The sequence below is a fragment of the Spodoptera frugiperda genome, chromosome 9, assembly GCF_023101765.2.
Source record: "Spodoptera frugiperda isolate SF20-4 chromosome 9, AGI-APGP_CSIRO_Sfru_2.0, whole genome shotgun sequence".
In the NCBI taxonomy this organism is placed as follows: Eukaryota; Metazoa; Arthropoda; class Insecta; order Lepidoptera; family Noctuidae; genus Spodoptera; species Spodoptera frugiperda.
The window spans coordinates 7,134,880-7,158,290 of NC_064220.1; the positions used below are offsets into that span (position 1 = coordinate 7,134,880).

Below are 23,411 nucleotides of genomic sequence, written 5' to 3' on the forward strand. Positions count from 1 at the left end.
TCAATTCGGGATATTTTTACCAAAACCAAAAATGTTGAATATCTCAGAAACTAGCCACTTTCCGCCCGAGGACCTCAGGGCTAATTTTGTAGGAAATTAGTTGTATTATCACCTCCCGAGAGGAATACGTCGAATTCAAAGTCACCCTGTATATTGTACTGGTATGTATTATTATGTATATGTCCGAAATACATCTTATTTTTTCCCATTTTAGATATCTATCATGTTCCATGCACCCGCCTGGTATGTTCTCTGCACCACCCAAGGGTCAGACAGGTAGAAAATGCCAACGGCATTATGTCCACCCATGTACATGTGCATAGCATAAAGCTTTTTAAATAAATAAATAAAATAGTAAAAAAACCTTTATTTTTTACAAAAAAAAAAACAAAAAAACTGCAAGGGCCTGTATTATTTAACATGAAAGCTCAAAAAACAGTTGCGAGGATTTTTGCCCGGCACAAAACAAAGTCGTGTATCACATTTCAGGCAGTAAACCGTAGTTTTTTTATTGCAGTACATACAACGACCTTCTTCCTTCACTGACGGAAAATGTGAAACTCCATCGTAGCGTGAACTGTCTGCCGCAGGCTCTTCTTCTAGTCTTTCCTGTTTAATTTTTCTTTCATACTCTTCTTCTGTAAATATGGGTTTCAGGTCATCTAGGAATTTTTTACTAAGCCAGTTATTATGTTTTCTTAAAAATATTTTTATATGTCTGTTTGTAGCCTTATATTTTGTTTCGCATTTATAAATAAATAAACTTAATAGTTGTTGTACCTGTAGTTTGTGCGATTGTAATGCTGTTGCGTATTCATCGCCCAGTAATGAGGTTAATATTTCAAGTCGGGTATCATTGTTTAAATTTTGCGGCCTTCCACCTCTAATTAATTTGCTTCGTGCAATCAAAGCATTATACAGGTCTAGTCTGGTCATGTTTTCTCTTAACACAAATACGGGGGATACTCGTGGAGAAGACGACATACTAGAACTTGGTTCCTCTTCTAACTTATTTGCGGATACCCCCGGAGAGGGAGCGGCATCGGCTGTGGCGCTATCCATAGATTCACATTTTACTATCATAATTGCGGATACCCCCGGAGAGAGAGGGGCATCGGCTGTGGCGCTATCCACAGCTTCACATTCTCCTAACATAATTGCGGATACCCCCGGAGAGGGAGGGGCACCGGCTGTGGCGCTATCCACAGCTTCACATTCTCCTAACATAATTGCGGATACCCCCGGAGAGGGAGGGGCATCGGCTGTGGCGCTATCCACAGCTTCACATTCTCCTAACATAATTGCGGATACCCCCGGAGAGTGAGGGGCCCCGGCTGTGGCGCTATCCACAGCTTCACATTCTCCTAACATAATTGCGGATACCCCCGGAGAGTGAGGGGCCCCGGCTGTGGCGCTATCCACAGCTTCACATTCTCCTATCATAATTGCGGATACCCCCGGAGAGTGAGGGGCCCCGGCTGTGGCGCTATCCACAGCTTCACATTCTCCTAACATAATTGCGGATACCCCCGGAGAGTGAGGGGCCCCGGCTGTGGCGCTATCCACAGCTTCACATTCTCCTATCATAATTGCGGATACCCCCGGAGAGTGAGGGGCCCCGGCTGTGGCGCTATCCACAGCTTCACATTCTCCTAACATAATTGCGGATACCCCCGGAGAGTGAGGGGCCCCGGCTGTGGCGCTATCCACAGCTTCACATTCTCCTAACATAATTGCGGATACCCCCGGAGAGTGAGGGGCCCCGGCTGTGGCGCTATCCACAGCTTCACATTCTCCTATCATAATTGCGGATACCCCCGGAGAGTGAGGGGCCCCGGCTGTGGCGCTATCCACAGCTTCACATTCTCCTAACATAATTGCGGATACCCCCGGAGAGTGAGGGGCCCCGGCTGTGGCGCTATCCACAGCTTCACATTCTCCTATCATAATTGCGGATACCCCCGGAGAGTGAGGGGCACCGGCTGTGGCGCTATCCACAGCTTCACATTCTCCTATCATAATTGCGGATACCCCCGGAGAAGGAGGGGCACCGGCTGTGGCGCTATCCACAGCTTCGCAGGTGGCAGCATGGGTCTGTAACGGCTCCATGACGCCTCACCCCCGCTCCTCCAGGCTACATGTATTGATACGGGGTTTCAGCAAATGCCTAACGAGGGTGGACCCCTTCCCGTACCACAAGTAGCCCTTCACAGGAAAGACCTATCTTAGAGTGTACTTGCTCAAAAGACAGGCGTGTTCCCAAGAAAGAAGTATCTTTTTTACTTGATCAAAGAACTACGAGAAAAAGTATCGTCGGCAACTTTTGGATCGGACGTGGCAGTGGTGTGGATTGTACTTCTGTACAAAGAAGAAAGTTAAGGAACATGTAAATTCATGTCACAAGCAACCTAATCCGAGCAGTAATAGTGTAGAGATGCACAATGTTCGTCCTTCACGCATCCTCACGCGACGATCAATCGGCAGATCGAAAAAATTCTCAGCGTTGTGCGCGAAAATGATGAAACCGATGTTGATTTTCAACAAAGCAAAGTGCCAACAACTGACCTGCAAGATGCTTATCCAGTTGTTAGTGTTGAAGAATGTCTTGCTAATCCGTGGTCCGAGGACAATATACATTAAATATATTTATGTACTAGTACAATACATGTTTTTCCTATGATTAAACTCTTCGTTTATTATTATTGTTATGGCAATAAAAAAAAACTTGCAACCTGGTGTAGACATTTTTATTATGGTCCTTAATTTCAGAATAAAATAAGATTATACAGGGTGACTTTGAATTCGACGTATTCCTCTCTGGAGGTGATAATACAACTATATTCCTACATAATTGGCCTGAAGTCCATGGTCCGAAAGAGGCTAGTTTCTGATATACTCTTCGTTTATTATTATTGTTATGGCAATAAAAAAAAACTTGCAACCTGGTGTAGACATTTTTATTATGGTCCTTAATTTCAGAATAAAATAAGATTATAGTTTACACCTGTATTTAAATTAAGATAATATTCAGAAAATTTTAAGATTCGTTGTAGGTACTAAAAATACACGTGATGTTGAGAAGGGGGAGGGGTGGTGGTCTTAAACCTCACTACGTATCACCAATGGGGGAGGGGGGGTTAAAAAATGCTAAAAAAAGATCACGTGATTAATGGACAACCCCTAAGAAGGAAGGCAAATTTTATAGAAAAAGAGTAACAGAAGACCATTATGTGATTCTATCAGAGCCAGGAAGTGACTATTTCGGGCATGTTGAATATCTCAGAAACTAGCCTCTTTCCGCCCAAGGACTTCAGGACTATTTTTGTAGGAAATTAGTTGTATTATCACCTCCCGAGAGGAATACGTCGAATTCAAAGTCACCCTGTGTTACGTGTGAATTGGGAACTGCTAAATGTATTGAAAGAACCATAATAAATGATTTGAGAACAAAATCGGTGGAATTGGATGAAATATTTGTTGTTAGTTGCGATGGTACAGTCGTGAATACAGGTTTCAAAGGAGGTGTTGTTCGTTTGATGGAAGAACTTAACAAACCATTACAATGGTTTGTCTGTCAGTTGCATTCGAATGAGTTACCATTGTGACATCTTTTATTGCACTTGGATGGAAAAACTACAGGGCCTAAATGCTTTTCAGGTCCTATCGGATCTGAATTACAAAAATGTGAATCAATGCCAATTGTTCAATTTACCAATTCAATTCATCCCTCTATATTGAAGTCACTAGAAATGAGTTGAGCACCGATCAAAAATATATTTACGATGTGATGACAGCTATCAGCACTGGCAACTTTTCTACCGATTTAGCTAATATTACACCTGGACCTCTTAACCATTCTAGATGGCTTACAACAGCAAATAGAATCTTAAGATTATATGCTACTAGAACAGACCCCGAAGAAAACTTAGTCATATTAGCCACGTTCGTAATGAGAGTTTATGGTCCAATGTGGTTCACAATAAAATGTAATCCCTCATGTACAAACGGAGCTAAGCATCTGTACCAAACAATTAGCCTATCTCGATATTTGAACGCGCCCTTGAAGGAAATCCTTGGTAAAGTAATCCAACGAAATGGATATTTTGGTCACCCAGAAAATATTCTTATTGCTATGCTTGGAGATGACAGACAAATCATACGAAAACTATCATATCAGCGAATTTTAAAAGCAAGAGCAAAAAATACTCTAGAGCTTCAAACATTTAAAGTGCCTGCTTTAAATTTCGATGCTAAAGATACCGACTTGATTATGTGGCAAGACTGTCAGATAACTGAACCACCCTTGACTTTCAATTTATCTGATGAAGCCTTTGTTATAAATATCAAAATATAGAACTACTAGCGCCATCTAGTGGTAAACATGTCAACTACACTTTACATTGTCTTTTGTTTCCTTGTTTTTAATAAATTCATTCGTTCGTCGTTAGCCAGTTGAAACACGTTGTTTTCTTATAGGTTATGGGCCTTCAATACACTCATAAATCGCTGTTTTTAGTAGTTTTTAACAAGAATTTTGGACATTTCCAAGTGTTAAAGATAGTTACTAAGTGCGATTAGTTAATAACAAGACGGTTTGTATAAACAAAAAGGATTTTTTTTTTAAAGTCAAACCGTCGTGTGGTGTGAACAATGACGTCTAATTACATCGTTAACGTGCCGAAATTGAGAGGACGAGAAAATTACAGTGAATGGTGCTCCGCTGCAGAGAACTTCCTAATATTAGAAGGCATGAAGCACTGTGTCGTACCTGTGTCGGATAAAATAGTGGATGCCGCAGATGATGAAAAAGCCAAAGCAAAGTTAATAATGACTATTGACCTGTCTTTATACGTTCATGTAAAGACAGTGCAATCATCGAAAGAATTATGGAATAAACTAAAACAATTATTCGCTGATAGTGGTTTTTCGCGGCGAATAAGTCTACTACGGAACTTAATATCAATTCGGCTGGAAAACTGCAGTTCGATGACATCTTATGTTACTCAAATCATAGAGACATCGCAGAAACTAAACGGAACTGGATTTGAGATTAATGATCAATGGACAGGATCGTTACTGTTGGCGGGTGTTGTGTAGGTAACGTATAGACAAGTGAAACTACTGACAGGTAAAAGCACACTGGTTTATTCGACGTAAGGCACAGTGCGGGAGCGCAGTCCACGCACACATACATATCTCAAGTTGACACACATATATAACATTCCCTCCCCTTATTTGACCAAAATAGTCTAAGTTTATACACTCATGCACATTTATATATAATAACATTTATGTAGTTCATATTCTAAGAATATGTATATCAGTTTAATATACCAAGTTACAGGAAGGGTTTGTAATCGACCCTGGGTATGTTCCTCAATAGTCGGTCAGGATTCCTCGAGACTGGTTCTGAGGCTGACCCTGTGTCGGTATCTGCAGACGGTGATGATTGCAGATTCACCACATCCGGTCCCTCCCCCGCGGGACTTTGTACCTGCGGGTTGCCATCTGACAGTTCGCTAACGCAATTATCGTCGAAGTCATAATGGGTTTGCGGCGATTGAGAAACATTTATATTATCTTTGCTGCCTTTATATAATATTATTTGGTTTTTATGTTTTTTAATGTCACACGACGACCTTATATCCTGAATGAGATACATTACTTTGCCCAGTCTCTTTTTAACAATACCTCTGCACCATTGGTATTTGACACTATTTATAAATTTTTTGTACATTATGTCATCCCCTTGTTTAAACACTTGTTTGTTTTTTCTTCTACATGATTCAATTTGCGAACACTGTTGATGAATTACATTATCGGTGGGGGTTGTGTGCGAGGGCGCCGGCGTTTTCGGATTGATTAAATCTAAGCGTGTCCTCAACTTGTGACCGAACACGAGCTCAGCCGGTGAGAACCCTGTGACCGAATGAACAGAATTCCTATAGTCAAAAAGATATTTTAATATTTTTAACTTGCAATCGCTTTTATTGTTCGAAGAGATAACACTGGACTTGATGCCTTTTTTTACGATTTTAACGAAAATTTCCGCTTGTCCATTACTTTCTGGATTGTAAGGTGGTGACGTCACATGGTCAATGCCATTCCTTGAACAAAAATTACTGAATTCAAACGATGTGAACGCGGTCCCATTGTCACTTACTATTGTATGTGGTAATCCATACTTGGACATAAAATCGTACAATTTCCCTATGACGGTTTTTGTATTTGTAGACGTTGTTACATCGTACAGCTCCACCCATTTTGTGTGCGCGTCTACAACTACTAAAAACATTTGATCATTTATAGGGCCTAGAAAGTCGATGTGTATCCTATAAAATGGTACTGGTGGGTACCGCCACGGAGCAATCGGCGCTCGCGGCGGGGACGGGCGCAACTGTTGACAGATGACACACGAATTGATCATAGCCTCCAGTGCCGCGTCAACCCCCGGGAACCAGAATCGTGATCTAGCCTCAGCTTTAGTTTTCACGATGCCCCACATATATAACAGCGGGTTTGCCAGAACGTTTTGCGCCAATGATAATGGCCATCGAACACTCAGGAATGTCGATAACGGCGGATGCCATCAAAACCAAATTACTGGATATGTCGTCACCGGAACATGAAGAGAGTGAAGTCAATGGTGCATTCGTAACTCGTTCCAAAGTGAATGGAAAGAAAAACACGAGTTTGTCTATGGCAAAAAATGTTGGCGCCACTGAATCTAACAAAGCAAACGTCTAGATGGCGGTTACATGTTATAAATGTAAACAAACCGGCCACTACCGAAATCAATGCCCATTAAATGCTAATAATCCAAAGAAAAACAATAAAAAACAATGTATTAACGTATTAATTAGTTTATTAATGGTACGAATTCTTTATAAAAATATTGAAATACCTGCGTTCAGTGCAGTGTTTTTGAGCGGTAATTTTAATAAATACGAGTGGTATATCGACTCTGGCGCAAGTGTTCATTTGACACCGAATGAAAGTTATATTGTGAATCCTAAATACGATCAACGAAAAGAAATTCTTGTTGCAAACAATGAAAAAGTACCAGTATTGTGTACGGGAAACGCCAGAATTACGACAAAAACCGAGGATTGCGAATATGATATCGTAGTAGAAGACATTCTTTGTGTACCAAGTTTGACAACGAATTTGTTATCCGTCAGCCAATTAATAAACAAGGGTAACAAAGTTGAGTTCTCCACAACCGGCTGCGTGGTTTATAATCGAGACAACTGTCAAAAGTGGTTTGTCAAAAGTGATTGTCAAAAGTGGTTTGACTACATGTCACAATATTAAAGATTTTCCGTGCCATACCCAAGCCGTAGAGCGCGAAGCTGCAAGTGTAGCTTGTGGAGAAAATAAACGAGATGATTTCATTAGGGCAAGGCTATTATCACGGCAGCAAATGCCTAATTTTGAAACAAAAAAAAACAATTTTATACCGAATAATCCACTTATTTCAGATTTTTTAAATTCTTTGATAATATATATTTTTATTAATTTTTCTTGTTAATAAAACATTAAAACAACTAATAAGGTACTAGGTAACTATTTAACGCATTACAATGTAGTTTGTTTTATAATAGACTAGAAATTTAGAAAAATACTATTTAGGGAACAGCGAGTAAAGTTCCCTAAGAAAAGGAGGATCCTCCGACCAGGCGAGGTGATCAGCCTGGCGGGCTTTCTGCCCAACTGTTGTTCGTTGGGATTTTCTATCCGTGTTAATTCGCATGTAAACTTCATATGTGTGATGCAGGATATTTATGACGTCATCCATTGATTTGCTCGTCGATAGTCTATGTGCGACTTCTGTCATCTGTCATCTGTCACTTGTCAGAGTGTCGCCACATCACTCCCCCCCAAGACCGGAGGTCGATCCTGTTGAGACGGCTGTCGATGCTTGAGATGAGCGGTGCCAGAGCCAGTGTAGAATGTCCCTTAGTTCCAGTGAGTCGGAACTGTGCCGCTGAATGCCCAGTGAGTCGGGTGACCGGTGCAGGGTGATACTCCAGTGAGTCGGAGTAGTGAAGTTCGCAGTGTCCCACAGTGAGTCGGGGAATAGATGCTGCGAGGGTAGGTGCGTAGTGGCTGGCGTCTGCGTTGACGGGAGGAAGGCGTCCTCAGACCGTGTGCAGAGAGTGCTGTGCCTAGACGCTGATGGGGCCGTAGGGAAGAACCAGGCTGCATATCTTCGATGTAGCGTGTGGTGGTCCCTGATGAGGCCGAGGATGCTGGTTGGCTGCGACTTGATTACCGCTCAGCGGAGAAGTGATGGGTGAGGGAGATGGCGATAAGGATGACGGTGCTGATCTGCTCCGTGAAGGTTGGTTTCAATCACGTTGGGGGTCACCACTTTAGGGAACAGCGAGTAAAGTTCCCTAAGAAAAGGAGGATCCTCCGACCAGGCGAGGTGATCAGCCTGGCGGGCTTTCTGCCCAACTGTTGTTCGTTGGGATTTTCTATCCGTGTTAATTCGCATGTAAACTTCATATGTGTGATGCAGGATATTTATGACGTCATCCATTGATTTGCTCGTCGATAGTCTATGTGCGACTTCTGTCATCTGTCATCTGTCACTTGTCAGAGTGTCGCCACACTATCATTAAAAATTAAATCAAAGTATTTAAACATTTTGTATTTATCTAATCTCCAATTGGGTTGGGGCACCTCAAAACATCAAGACAAGTAAACAATCTTTTGTACGCTGAATTTACTCATTAAAAGACAACTTTGTATCCCTATACCAATAAAAAAACCACCCTACTATTTATTTTTGAGGAATCGTATTCCTTTACCCCACCCTACAACTCTGCGAAAAATATTGGCGACGCATAAATGCAACGTGGGTTTTATGACAGAAGTGATGGAATTCATATCGTATCGTATTACGAAATAACAAACTTTGTAAAAAATTAGACAAAATCCAATGGAATATTGGATAAAAGAAGCTGGCGAAGTAGCGAAAAAAGTGGTGTTGACCCTATTTTGCAAAACAAACGAATTCCAAAACGTAAAAAACATTTCGTCGAAATGTGTGAAGAACACACAACACTCCAACCTGTTCAACTATTTTCTAAAGAAATAATGATGGTATTTGATCGAATCATATTAGAAATTAAAAAGAGATTTGATTGTGCTACCATGCTGAAGTTAAATTTTGCTTTTCTTAATAGTAATAACATTTTGAAAATGTCAAATGAAGAACTGCAAGAAAGAAAATACGAGCGAGATTTAATTCTGCCAGGAACTTCACGTTTTCAAAGAGCAAGCTCCGATTTTATTTGGTGATATAGAAAAGGCTAACAGTTTTTATCTCTTGCAACAGATCTATGCGCATGATTTGCAGGATGCTTTTCCTTATATTTGTATTGCTTTGCGAATTTACCCTACGCTACTACGTCCGCAAGCTGCGAGAGAAGTTTTAGCAAACTAAAACTGATTAAAAATTAATTGCGATCTTCTATGAGCTAGGAACGCTTATGGGGTCTTGCAATCTTAGCGATAGAAAATCGTATTGCACACGACTTAAATTATGACAAGCCTCTTATTTGCTGAACAAAAAGCTCAAAGAGTACAATTGTAATTTCTGTTCACAAATTTAGTATATAATAGATTTTTAATTTTATTATGCATATTTTTATTTTAAACCCTACCTTGTTAAATATATATCTTACGTTTAGGTATATTTACGCCCTGATGGCCGCTTTGCAGCAGTCGCAATCTGCAGCCTTCGAGCGTCTCTTGGAGAGAGTCGCCAGCCGCCCATCATCTTCTCTTCCCCTCGCCGGCAGCGCAACATTCAGGAAGCGTTCGTCGACGCGATCCCAAGTTACAAGTATTGAGCCGTTTCCGAAGAGACCCTCAGAGGGCTATCGATGCTACTTACAAAGAACACCGCGGAATGGTACCAGGGCTTGAAACGCGAGATCGAGTCGTGTGACGCCACCATCGATTTACTACAAAGTAACTGAAACTTGTAACAGAGTTGCGTTCAAGATTACCAATTAATTTGAAAATATTTGAGAAAATATCATTTTTTTCGGTGGAGGAAACTTTAAAAACAATCAAACCTTCCATAATTGATATTGCTGAAGAATTCCAAAAAGATGCATCTACAATAGATAGACTCATGTCTCAATGGAGAAACATAGTACACATGAAGTGGACATGCACAACTTCCACCTTAGAGTTCTGGAATGAAGTAATGGACTATAAAGATGCAGCTGGAAATAACCCCTTTGCAGATTTATCACAGTTGGCAATATCATTATTATCACTGCCACATTCCAACGCGGAAATTGAACGTGTTTTTAGTCAAATGAATATAGTCAAAACTAAGCTTCGCAACCGTTTGTCGGTTTTATACATTAGAACTTTAAATGCCATTTTATACATTAGAATCGGCCTAAAGAGGGCAGGGAAATGTTGCTATTCGTACACAGTTCCGGATGACGTTTTGCGCTCTATAGGCACCAAAGAAATATATAGTCTTGGCAATGAGGCTTCCACGTCTACATGCACAACGGCTGTGGATGAAGACCAGGATATAAATATTTTATTTGATAATTTACACGATTAAAACCTAACATATATTTGATAACAATATTGATTAAATAATATTTGAAGTTAAATGACGTTTTATTTGAGATCGAAAATTATTAGCATAATTTTTAGCTTAAATTATAAAGCCTTGGCATAATTTTAGCAAGTTTTCAACAGCCTATTAGCAAATTTCATGTTAGTCTTGTTGGCAACACTTGATTTGAGAAAGAGTACGGCTTTATCTGAGCTGGTTTATGCCACACAAGTGAAACTGAGAGCTGCAGGACAGGGCGCGGCTTCAAAGGTAATTAAGGATATTTTATCTTCTCCAACAAGGCCTACTAAATATTCAAAAGCCTTTAAACAATCACTTGAAGTAGTTATAATATATAATGTCCGGAGAGGATAGTGTGGCACTCATTGTGGATGGACCCGTCATCCGTAATGTCCCGTCATGCAAATTTATCCGTTCCAAAGCAGCACGATTTGGCATCAAGAGCTACGAGCTGTGCGAAGCTAGAACAGGATATTTATTGACAATGGCCATTTATTCCGGAAAGAAAAGTACAAACTCAGAAAACCAAGCAGTACATGGATTTACAGGAGCATCGAGTAAGATCGTTATACAGCTAATGAATGAGTATTTTCATAAAGGACACGGTCTTGTTATGGATAATTTTTATAATAGGGTGACTCTTACTCGATTTTTAAAATAGCAATGTGGTACTGATGTACTTGGTACACTAAATCGGCGGCGAAAAGACACTCCTCCTGACATAAAAGCTCTAGTTGAACGACGAATAAAAAAGGATGAAATAGTCGCTAGACATTGCTCCAAAATTACTGTCTTGTCGTGGAAGGACGTCAAATTAGTGACTATGATATCTTACTTACTTATCATGACTTATCATAATACTGATACGGCACCAGGGCAGCGAGCAGGTGTAGCGTGCTATAAACCGCTTGTGGTCCATAGTTACAATAAGTACATGGGTGGAGTCAACTTAAAAGACCAGAAACTGTCCATGTACTTATTGGAACGGAAAAGGGGCCTTAAGTGGTACGTTAAGGTTTTCAGAAGACTGCTAAATATTAGTGTTCTGAACACTTTTATAATATATCGCAAAAACTGCCAAAATCACTCGCGCAAACTGACACATCGAGAATATCGTTATGCCCTTGCCTATGCGATGTCGCGGCGACATATTCTTACAACCCGCAACAGACCTGCTGTTGGGAAGCGAACCCAACGAAACGCGCGGCCATCACGCACCGCCGGCGTGTACACGTCATGCGTCATCAGCTGGTGGGCAGCGGCGCGGCGAGCGAGCGACACGACCGGCTCCGGACCACCACTTGCTTCTTCGGACACAACCGCGACGGACCCCTCAACCACTCTTAAAATATTAATGTTTGTCCGGGACTTTTTGTACTTTATATAATTAACGGCATTTTAGACCAGTACACCTATTTTGATACAGTCCACTATTTTATTTTATTCCCCGTTTGAACATAATGGTCCTTCGAGCCGATTTTTTGGTACTTTCAGACTTTGAAGGTCAAATAGCTCAGGAAGGCATTGAGTTTAAATTTGTACCTGCCTATAGTCCTCACTTCAATGGCTTAGCTGAGGCAGCCGTTCGTTCTACTAAACATCACCTTAAACGGCTCCTGCAGACCACGCACCTTACTTATGAAGAAATGGCTACATGCCTCACTCAGATAGAAGCTATATTAAACTCCCGTCCTCTGACTCCTCAATCCTCAGAACCTCTTAATTTTTCCGCTCTGACACCTTCACACTTCCTTATTGGACGGCCACTTAATGCAATACCACATCCACAGGTATCTGGTGCCAATATTACTCGACTGGAGCGCTTCAAGAGAATAGAGCACATAAAGCAGCACTTCTGGCAACGATTCTCCCTCGAATATGTAGCTCTACTCCAGCAGAAGGTGAAGTGGCGATCGTCGAAGACAGAGCTTAAGATAGGCTCTCTTGTCCTGATAAAGGATAGAGCTCTTCCTGACGGCCTTAGGAAGAGTCGTCAAAGTCTACCCTGGCAGCGACGGCATCTCACGAGTCGCTGAGGTGAAAACCAGAAGGGGCACCATTAGGCGGACCCCTCAACCACTCTTAAAATATTAATGTTTGTCCGGGACTTTTTGTACTTTTATATAATTAACGGCATTTTAGATCAGTACACCTATTTTGATACAGTCCACTAATTTTTTTTTTATTCCCCGTCTGAACACCTGCCATGCAACTTTCAATAGGGGAAAGGTTAGATGGAATTGAACACTTTCCAGAACACGAAGAAATTGATGATCGCATATCGAAAGGCATCGCATACCTGGCTCTCGCAAATAAAAAGCGGACAGAGAGCAATGTAAAGTGCTCAAAATGTCGAGTGTATATTTACTTGGCCCTGGCCCGTGAATGTAGGTGAATACCACCCTAGAGCTGAGATGATGGGCAAATACCCAAAAATAATAATAATAAGGGTTATGAATGTCATTGTAATTCGCACAGTTGTAATTGTATATGTAACGTGTGTAACAAAGTTTTACATAAAGCTTGTTTTACAAAGTCGACAACTCTAGTCGACCCAGCTGTTGAGGTCAATGACCCCATTGTTATTTCTAAATTGTAATCATCCCGAGGTCATTAAAATCGTTCAGCCCCGCCGTCTGCGAGGCCGACCGCGTAAAGCGCGCTAGGTTTATGTACCAAGTCACTGTCGAGGGCGAGTAAGTGTCTAGGAGGAGGATGCAGCGCGCCTCCTAATTTATTATAAATTGTCTATGGCAAAGGCCAAAGAACAAATATAATTATAATACTCCTAAGTTGGTAGGCACACCTGGCGCGTATTCAGCCAATCACAGCGCTTCCCGCTCTTAAAACGAAGCGACGCCGTCTCAACGCGCCGCGTATGCCCCGCTCGCCCTACTCCCGCCAGAACGACGGAAATATTGTGACACGCATCATCTCTGTAATAACTTGTAAAACATAATTTTAAATTTTATTGAATAAAAGTTTAATTCAACTCTGCAACTACTTAAAACAATATATTCCTAATAAGCCCCACAAATGGTTCCTGGGGCAACCATATTTTTATTGTGCAGTATTTCTGGTTATGCTCATAAATTTGAAGTGTACGTTGGAGAAAATAATATTCATGAACCTTTATGACAGTAAAGAGACCCATATCTTCCCAGTGTTCCATTTTTGAAACGACAAATTTGATTTTTTTTTTATGTCAGAATTTGCGTTTTTGTTTTTTATTTTTTAATAGTGGTAACACTGAATTAATTGTCTGTCAAAATCGAGCGCCATAAAGTGAATAGCCCGCGTATTTTGACTGTCAATAAAAGTTTTAATTTGTTGTGAGTAATTTGTGCAAAAATGGCGTCCCGCAGTCGGTAAGTGAGAATTATTTATTTTACTAGTATTATTACGTATTTTCTTATGAATTTTATTTGAATTTAGTATTATTAATGCTAACAAACAGTAAAATGAATAAATATATTTAGAATTTAGTGTTCATGGCATGTTTTCTATAACCGTTCCATTTTTCAAGCAGTGGGAACATATGTAGTACACTGTTACTAATGACAAAATGTATGAATACATTAGGTTTATAATTGCATGTTTTTTGTTTTAGGCTGACCGTAAATGATAATATATCGTATTTAGAAGATGATAATGATGTGCTGGAGGCTGACGTATATATAACTCCCCCCGAAAACTTTGATAAGAGTGACGAAGATAGTGGCAATGAAGAATCGGCTGATATCAACTGCTTGTCTCGGCGCCAGTTATTGGCAGAAGCAGAACTTAGGGCGAAGGTTTTAGTAGAAAGACGAATAGAAGAAATAGAGCTGCAGCAAGAATCCCAAGAGAAAGAACCCATTCCAAGTACTTCACAAAACCCACCACCAGAAAAAAGAAGTAAACGTACAATTGCTAGGAAATTGCGAAATGTGGACATCCCTCAAAAAGAAGAAAAAGAGTGGACACCTCCCAGTTTCCTGGAAGATCTTTATAATCCATTAGAATTTTTTGAGTTGTTTTATGATGACGAGGTTATTAAGTTATTGCTCTCACAGACAGAACACAATGCAAATCAGAAGGGACACGTAAATTTCAAAGTTAGTTCTGATGAGATTAAGCGGTTTCTGGGTATTTTGTTATTATCTGGCTACAATGGAGTTGCTCGATACAGAATGTATTGGGAGCAAAGTATTGACTGTCATCATCCTGGTGTAGCAGCTTGTATGTCAAGAAACAGGTTTGATGAACTATTACGTTTTTTCCACGCATGCGATAACGCCAACCTTCAGCCAGGAGATAAATTTTGTAAGGTACGTCCTTTGTGGGATCTTCTCAATCGCAGATGGCTCAAATATTTTCCAGGCGACAGAAGTTTGAGTATCGACGAGTCCATGATCCCGTACTTTGGAAAACATCCTACTAAGCAACATATTCATGGTAAGCCTATTAGATTCGGCTACAAAGTATGGGCCATTTGTACTCGATTAGGTTACCTAATCTATGGAGAACCATATCAAGGAGCTAGCACCGGAAACACACATCCAGTTTTTGGAGTCGGCGTCATCCGGTTTTTGGATCTGTAGTTCTTGATCTAATAACGAAACTTCCACCTAATAATTACAGCTTTTACATGGACATCTTTTTCACCTCAATACCTCTGTTGACTGAAATAAAATCCTTAGGTCACGATGCTACTGGAACTATCCGCGGTAATAGAGTAGAGAATGCGCCTCTAAAGGATCCTAAAGATATGAAAAAGATGAAAAGAGGTTCATACAACCAAACCACAGATGTGTCGTCAGATATAAATTTAGTTAGATACAATGATAATAATATTGTAACAGTCGCGTCAACAGAATGTGGAGTACAATCAATAGGCAAAGTGAAACGATGGTGCGATAAACAGAAGAAAGAAGTTGACCAGCCACGTTGTTTCATAAATTATAATAAATACATGGGAGGTGTGGATCGATTAGATCAAAATGTAGGCTGTTATAGAATCGGCGTACGACTGAAGAGATGGTACTGGCAACTACTTCTGTTTCCTCTCAACGTGAGCATAAATAATGTTTACCAGCTGTACAGGTTGTCGCCGGCTGCTAAAGAGAAAGATGCTCACGACTTACTGTCTTTCACGAGATATGTGGTTCAGTCGTATTTTATGACAAAATCAGTGACGAATAGCACAGCATCTAATGGTGCGATAACAAAAACAAAATATGTTCCCAAATCTCCACTAGCTGTAATAAAACGTGTCCCTTCAAGCGTGCGATTAGATGGAAAAGACCACCATATAGCGGATAACGGAAAGCAGACGCGATGCGGTTATGCCATAAAAATACAACAAAAAAGTGTGGCAAATGTGCAGTTGCTTTACATGCTAAATGCTCAATGGTATTTCATTCAACCCCATAATAATTTTTAACATATACATATTTTTTTAATAAACTTGTCTAAACTATACTTATCCAACTTTTATTTGATCTCCTATAAGTCTATCTCTTCAAAGAAAATATTAGCAGATGTTCCCACTGTTCCATTATTGGAACGGTATTATAATTCAAAAGGTCAATGACCTATGTATATTTTTTTATTATATATATATGTTCATTTACCCAGTAACATAAACATAATCAAAAATTAGAAAAATCGGATTAGAAATAATAGCGCTGGGAAGATATGGGTTAAAAGATTTTGGCAAATTTACAGCTAAACGACAACAGTCAAATGCCCAAGAGAGGTGAAGAAGGGTATGATAAACTTTACATAATAAGACCTATGATCCAAATTTTGAATAGTGCTTTCCAAAGTGGTGGAGTGTGCTCATCACCGCAAAGCATAGATGAGTGCATGATTAAATTCAAAGGGCATACCACTAGGAGTGAGGCATATTTATCGTAACCGATAAAAGTAACAAATATCTACAAATAACTAATAACAACTGTTACTGCCAACATATTTTATCTGTTAATTTAATAACAGACCCTCAAATCCTGTTACCACGGCTATTACTATTATTCATTGTAACAGTCCTTACACAAACAGACTGTTAGTTGTTACCATAGGTTACTACGTACGGCTGTTACTTTGTTGTACATGCGTATTCAATCTCTCTTTTCCTCATTAATGAATGACCTTTGCGAAAAGAGACACACCTATTATTTATTTCGGAACATGTTTACTTCTCACTCTTACTAAAGCGATTAAACGACGCTAAAAAGAGAAGCACCTAGTATTTATTAGTCCTAAAATATAGTCGGTGGTCTTGCAAGAACAAATAGTAAGGAAAAAGTGACTTCTATATTTAGTTGCATTACCTGTCAAGTGTTAAAAGGCCTGACCAGTGACCATTTTAAAAAATACGTATAATTTATTTTATTTTCTCAATGGCAATTTCAGTTTTCAGTTTCAAAATAATTACAATTTAATATGGACATATTAATAATGGAGATTGTTTGTGAAATATACCCAACTATGAATAAGGAGCAAAGTTACCCATGGTCATGGGTAACTTTGCTCCTTATTCATAGTTTTATATATATTATGAAATACTTCATTACGTTGATTTAACTTTATAAATATGTATGTTAGTTAACATATTATTCTTTAAATTAATACATCTCAGTATATTTCAAAATTAATAGTGTAAACTATATTCATAATTTCCTTTTTTTGGAGCAAATATTGGAGCAAAGTAGGACCATTTTACGGTATTCTCTTAGTGATTTTGTTAATCAAAATAATTTAAATAGACGGCGCACAGATTTTCTATCAATAAATGTAAATATAGATAAAGTATCAAAACTAAATGTTCTGAACTTTACTATTTACGAACTTGGAACCAAAGACGTAAATTGTTACGTTTGGCATGAAGGTGAAGACGGAAGAGCAGTTAATGAAATAGGATCCTGCGTTTTAAGTTATTTAAGAAGCCTACAAGAAAATATTAAGGATGATTTTGAAGTTATATTTTATAGCGACAACTGTTGTGGACAACAAAAAACTGATACAGGCACGTTGAAGTCGTACAAAAATATTTAAATGCCACTCCAAGCCGTAGCACAGGCAAGGCGCCGTGTCAATTGTTGTTTGGCGTAACGATGAGACTGAAAGAAGATATAGATTTAAAAGAGTTACTAGAGCAAGAGTGGACTGCACAGTTTGAAGAGGAGCGCGAAAAGTTAAGGAGAGAAGCAAGAAAACCAATTGTGTCATTAGTAAACACCCTGAGACCTCATTTTTTGAGAAGAGAACAAAGAGAAGTATGATTACTGCTTAAAAAATATTCAAGGAAAACTCCGTCAGCTTTGTTGTACCCAAGCAAGCTTCATCTTCAAGCAGTATGTAGACTGCATTTGCAGGGAAGTAGAAAATGAGATTGTTAAAAATCCATCATCTGCTAGTATTGTTAAATTAGATAGATATCTCAACGAACCACTTATAAAAAGAACGGATGATCCACTAAACAGGTGGAATGAGAGTCGCCTTCTCTATCGCATTTGTACACATTAATGAAGCGCCGATTATGCGTGCAAGCAACTTCCGTGGCCTGTGAGAGGTTATTCTCGAAGGCGGGAATGACGATTTTGAACAGAAAAACTTCTTTAAAACCTAAAAAGGCCTCAGAAGTTTTGTTCTTGCATCAGAATTTGGAGTATTTTTTTCGGGACCCGATCACAATGGGAGTAGGTCATGAACGACCCGGGTCACGAAATAATTTGCTCCTTGTTGATAATACAAGAATACCAGATGGGTTCAATGATGCATTTTACAAAGCTTGCCCAATATTTGATGCTCTTAGGAACCGATGTTTGGAGTTACCACTTGGAAAGGAACTTTGTGTAGATGAGCAAATAATATATAATAAACAGTATTATACTGTAGTAAAACTAAACAAGAGATAACTTACATGGACCAGTTATCTTTCAGATGCATTATTGCACGGACTTATTTACGTCCGACGAAAACTAAGAGCCGTCCGTCATCTTCAGCAGCACTTGGGGGTCGGAACAATGATGGTCATAATCCTGAACGGATGGAAAACCCATTGCGATGTGTTATCTGTATTGTTGTTATGTTTTAAATTAAACGACTTTAAATAAGATGACTTGTATTTTACATTACATATTACAACTGTTAATTATTTATTATATTAGTAGGTGCGACTGCACTCGACAGACACAAGAACGACAGTGGTCGTTGACCTCGGACATTAGTGACGGGGTAACACAAACCAATGTTACTAAATAGTGATGTAACATTATCTGTCACCAAAGAATTCGCTGGCGTTGCGAAATATGAAAATTTGAAAACCTATGTGTTGAACGACCTTGTTTCAAACAATTTCACTCCTAAAGCGCCCATTGTACACGGCTGAGTACACCCCTAAAACTTGATATGTAAATATACAGCCTTGGTCAAAAGTATTGAGCACCTTACAAATTTCGCTCGATCACGGTAAGTATGGGAGAAAACTAAATCTACTGTTGAAGTATCTGTTTGTCGGCTATCTACAAAGATTTAAAAACAATGATTTATGCCGTAGCTAGGAATAAAACACCTGGGTGTAATAAAATGTGATTTTTACAATGTTTGTATTTATTTATCAGTTCGCTACCACCTCTCGTTTTGACAACATCCCGTGATCCAGGTGCGTTTTTGGTATTTTATCTCAAAGTTATAAGTATTATCGTTGTAATATGCCAAAACGAAACGAACTTTCTTCAGAAAAACGAGTGGAGGTACAGCTTCTGCATGAGCAAGGGAAATCACAAGTAGAGATTTCCAAAACTGTGAAATGTTCGCGCCGATCCTTGCAATTTGCTATTCAGCGATTCTATGCTATCCGATCACATCAAAATAGACCGAGAACCGGGCGCAAACGCATCACCACAGACCGTCAGGATCGTCAGTTACCGAGAGAGTCGTTAAAAAATAGGAAAAAATGATCTTCAGAGCTCGCTGCTGAGTTGTCAGAACAAAATATGGTATCAATTTCTGCTCGAACTACTTGTAGAAGACTTCAGGAAGCTGATCCGAAAGGTTGTGACGCTAGGAAGAAACCATGGCTCCCGACAAAAACAAAAAAAACTCGGTATAAATGGGCCTTACAACATCAAACTTTCACCATTGCAGAGTGGTCAAATGTTGTGTGGTCAGACGAATCTAACTTAGAGGTAAGTATCTATATTTAATGTCCTAATAAAATAATATAAAATGGTTTAAAATCCAAACGCATAGATGAAGTTCTTTTGTTTTCCGGAAGTCAATATTTTTCTCTTTATTGCAGATTTTTGGTACCCCTGTTGTGACCTCTGTACGTCGCCGGAGGGGCGAAGATTTTAAACCAGAGTGTGTGGTACCAACCGTATAACATGGTGGCGGTAGCATAATGGTCTGGGGTTGCATGACCGATTCTGGAGTTGGCGAATTGTTCGTGTGAGAGGGCCGCATGGACTCTTCTAAGTACATAAATTTACTAGAAACTGCGTTCCTGCCTTCATTCACGAAACTTTTCGGCGACAGGAACATGGATATTGGTAAATTCCAGCAGGATAACGCACCTTGCCACAAATCTGCCCGCACTATGGCATGATTCCGGGAAAATAACGTAGAGCTTCTTGACTGGCCTGCGTAGTCGCCAAATCTAAACCCCATAGAATATTTATGGGTTTTAGTAAAGCGCAGAGGTAGGCGCCACACAATTAACAACAGAGAAGATTTGAAACGCCACCTATGCCTAGAATAGAACGCGATTACTGCTAAAGACTGTAAAAATCTTATTAGCTCTATACCAAAAAAAAAATCTGCCGTAATTAAGGCAAAGGGTGGACTTACAAAATATTCATTTTCAATTAATAAATAGTAAAATAAACATATAAACAACATTTTGTTTTGTTTCTATTTGATATTTCGCTTAAAACTCAAAGATTTCATGGGTGCTCAATACTTTTGGCCAAGGCTGTATTTTTTTCATTTTATCTTCTTATATAGCATATTTTATCCCTTGTGGACTAATAAATAGAAAAACAATAGAAAAATATACTGCAGTTTCATTTTGGGCGTTAATGGGTTAACTAAGTTTAAGTAATTTACGAAAAAGTATCAGAAGACAAAGATTTTTTCGAAATGAGTACTGATCAAAAGTGGAGACATTTATTAGTAAACGCTTCTGACGAATTAAAAAAATATTTCAAAAATTATATCTTATCTACTTTCTGTTCCTGTTACAGAAAGAGTTTTGTCAGTAATGAATGCAAAGTAGCGGGAAGACAGAAACAGAGCCTCAATTAATTTAATAAAAAATGAGCTCCTTATTTATTTTAATTATAGTTTTGATTGTGGTGAAGCTTATGAAGCTTTTAAAAATGACTCTAAATTGATAAGTTGCGCGAGAAGCACTAAAAAATATGTCTTTAAAAAATAATAAAATAAAATACTGTTCATTTTCGTAAAATACTGTTTATTTTCCTTCTCAGACGTAAATATATTTTATTTCTTGTAAAAAAGTTGGTAACCCTATCCACCGCTGACGCCGCCACGGTCGCTACTAGTCTAGCTATAGCATACCACCGCTAATCACACTGCCCGCCACGCTTCTCGCCTCACCGTGCCCTGTACCGCCAAAGACTGGCCTTTAGAGTTCCTTTTCAAGCGCTAAAATTGCGGGAGCCTAACTTCAGACCCGCCTAGATCCGACGTCCGAATGGTAAGTAGATAATGTCTATCCAGTAGCGCCATTACATGGGTTTTTTTTTCAGGTGGTGGGGATACTCATGAATCTCTTAACATATCTGACGAAAATGAATCATGTCCGTCGAGAACTTCTACAGCTGCAACCCGATATCGAGAAAGTGCATCATTGAACGAAAATGAAGAACCCTTCTTTCCGGCAGTATCTGAGTATGCACCTAGTTTAAATCCAAGTAGGTCTTTAAAAGGTTTAAAAAACCAAAAGGTAGAAGGTTCTCAGGAACAGAAAAAGGAAAAGGCTTTAACTATTTACAAGCAAAGTCCAAAAGCTTATAGGCTCAAAAAATGCTTAGTGCAGTGGCAATTGTGCCAGGTATACATAATATTGTTATAGCAAATTTAAAAAATGCTGTTAAAAATTTTAATAATGAGAGCAAATTAATTAATTTGCTCTTTGATGAGGTTTCTTTGTCTCCAGGTCTGGAATACAACATAAAATTAGGTAAAATTATTGGCTTCGGAGACCTGGGGCCCACATGCAGGCAATCTCTGGCTAACCATGCCCTTGTACTCATGATTAAAAATATAAAAAGCAAATACAAACAACCCATTTGCTACACATTTTGTACAGGTTCAAAGAAAGCGCCAGACTTAAAAGATTTAATAAAACAATGCATATTGCAGCTCACAGAAATTGGCTTAAAGGTAGTAGCAACAGTATGTGACCAAGCTACTACCAACACAAGAGTCATAAAGATGCTGCAAGCAGAGACCAGAGAAAAATATTTAAGGGCCGGAGAGGAGTGATTACAAGTCTGGCGTTTTTGAAGTAGAATAAGCATTTAAAGCAGGTTCTTGCTAGTCATTTCAAGATTAAAGACTTGGGTGAATAAAGAAGTGTCTAGGTGTTAATGTTACTGTTGATAAATGTAAGAAAACAATAATATTAAGTCAGAGAGATTATATTGATCAGTTGTTGCATAAATTTAATATGACACAATGTAAACCCGTTTAGACTCCAATGGAAACTAAGTTAAATGTATCTAAGAATGAACATTGTGAAAGTACTTTTCCATATCAACAAATAATTGGATATCTTATGTATCTAGTGGTTTTAACTAGGCCAGATATTGCATATGCAGTTGGGTATTTAAGCCAATTTAATAATTGTTATTCTGATGAACATTGTGCATATGTATAAAGCGATTGTTGAGATATTTAAAATGTACCAGAGACTATGGTTTAAAGTATTCCGCTGATGGAAGCTCAGTAATTGAAGGGTTTGTTGACGCTGATTGGGGCGGAAATGTTATTGATAGGAGGTCATATATTGGAGTTTGTTTTTCTTTATCTGGCTGTGTTATATCATGGGAGACAAAGAAACAGAAAACTGTTGCTTTATCGAGTAGCGAAGCCGAATATATGGCGATTACTGAAGCGTGTAAAGAAGCAGTGTATTTACGAAATTTACAATATGAGATAACACAGAAATTGTACACTATTGATCTCTTTAATGATAATCAAAGTGTCCTTAAGTTAACTGCTCAATCCAATTTTCCACAAGAGAACCAAACACATTGATATTAAATATCATTTTTGTAGAGAATGTGTAGCAAACAATATTGTGAATGTCAGGTATTTATCAACTGCTGAAATGCCTGCAGATTTACTTATTCCGTTCCGTTAAACATTACATTAATTCTAGAAAGAAGGATGCCAAATTCTTTCAAAATGGTTGGATGAAGTGGGCAAAATGGGAACATTTGCTTATGCTTTTACATGTTGATACAGGGGATGATGAGATACGATTAGTTAACAAAATTACAGAAAGCCATGTAATCGACAGAAAGCCATGTAATTGACAGAAAGCCATGTAATTGACAGAAAGCCATGTAATTGACAGAAAGCCATGTAATCGACAGTAAAATTCCGAAAATGAAAGTAAAACATGCTGCACAGGTTTTTAGCCAGAGAATGCCTGCAGCACTCCGATTTTTACCTAGTAAGTAAACATCAACTAGTTCCTTAATTATAACATTATTAATCCAGCTGTTGCTGGATTGCCAATTGTGCAATTTATTCATTGTAAATTCTTTTGTTT

At 38.9% G+C, this 23,411-nt stretch overlaps 1 protein-coding gene and 1 pseudogene across 1 annotated transcript; one reads left to right on the plus strand and one right to left on the minus strand.

Moving 5' to 3' along the window:
* Positions 1-155: 155 nt before the first annotated feature.
* LOC126911051 (sialidase-like) lies at positions 156-3,266 on the minus strand. The gene is made up of 2 exons (XM_050695895.1): positions 2,943-3,266; positions 156-2,732 (listed from the first exon to the last, which is right to left on the minus strand). Exon 2 carries the CDS (start codon positions 2,107-2,109, stop codon positions 412-414), a length of 1,698 nt encoding a protein of 565 aa, XP_050551852.1. The 5' UTR covers positions 2,110-2,732; positions 2,943-3,266; the 3' UTR covers positions 156-411.
* A 10,942-nt stretch (positions 3,267-14,208) lies between these two features.
* LOC126911001 (piggyBac transposable element-derived protein 3-like) lies at positions 14,209-17,088 on the plus strand (annotated as a pseudogene).
* Positions 17,089-23,411: the final 6,323 nt, after the last annotated feature.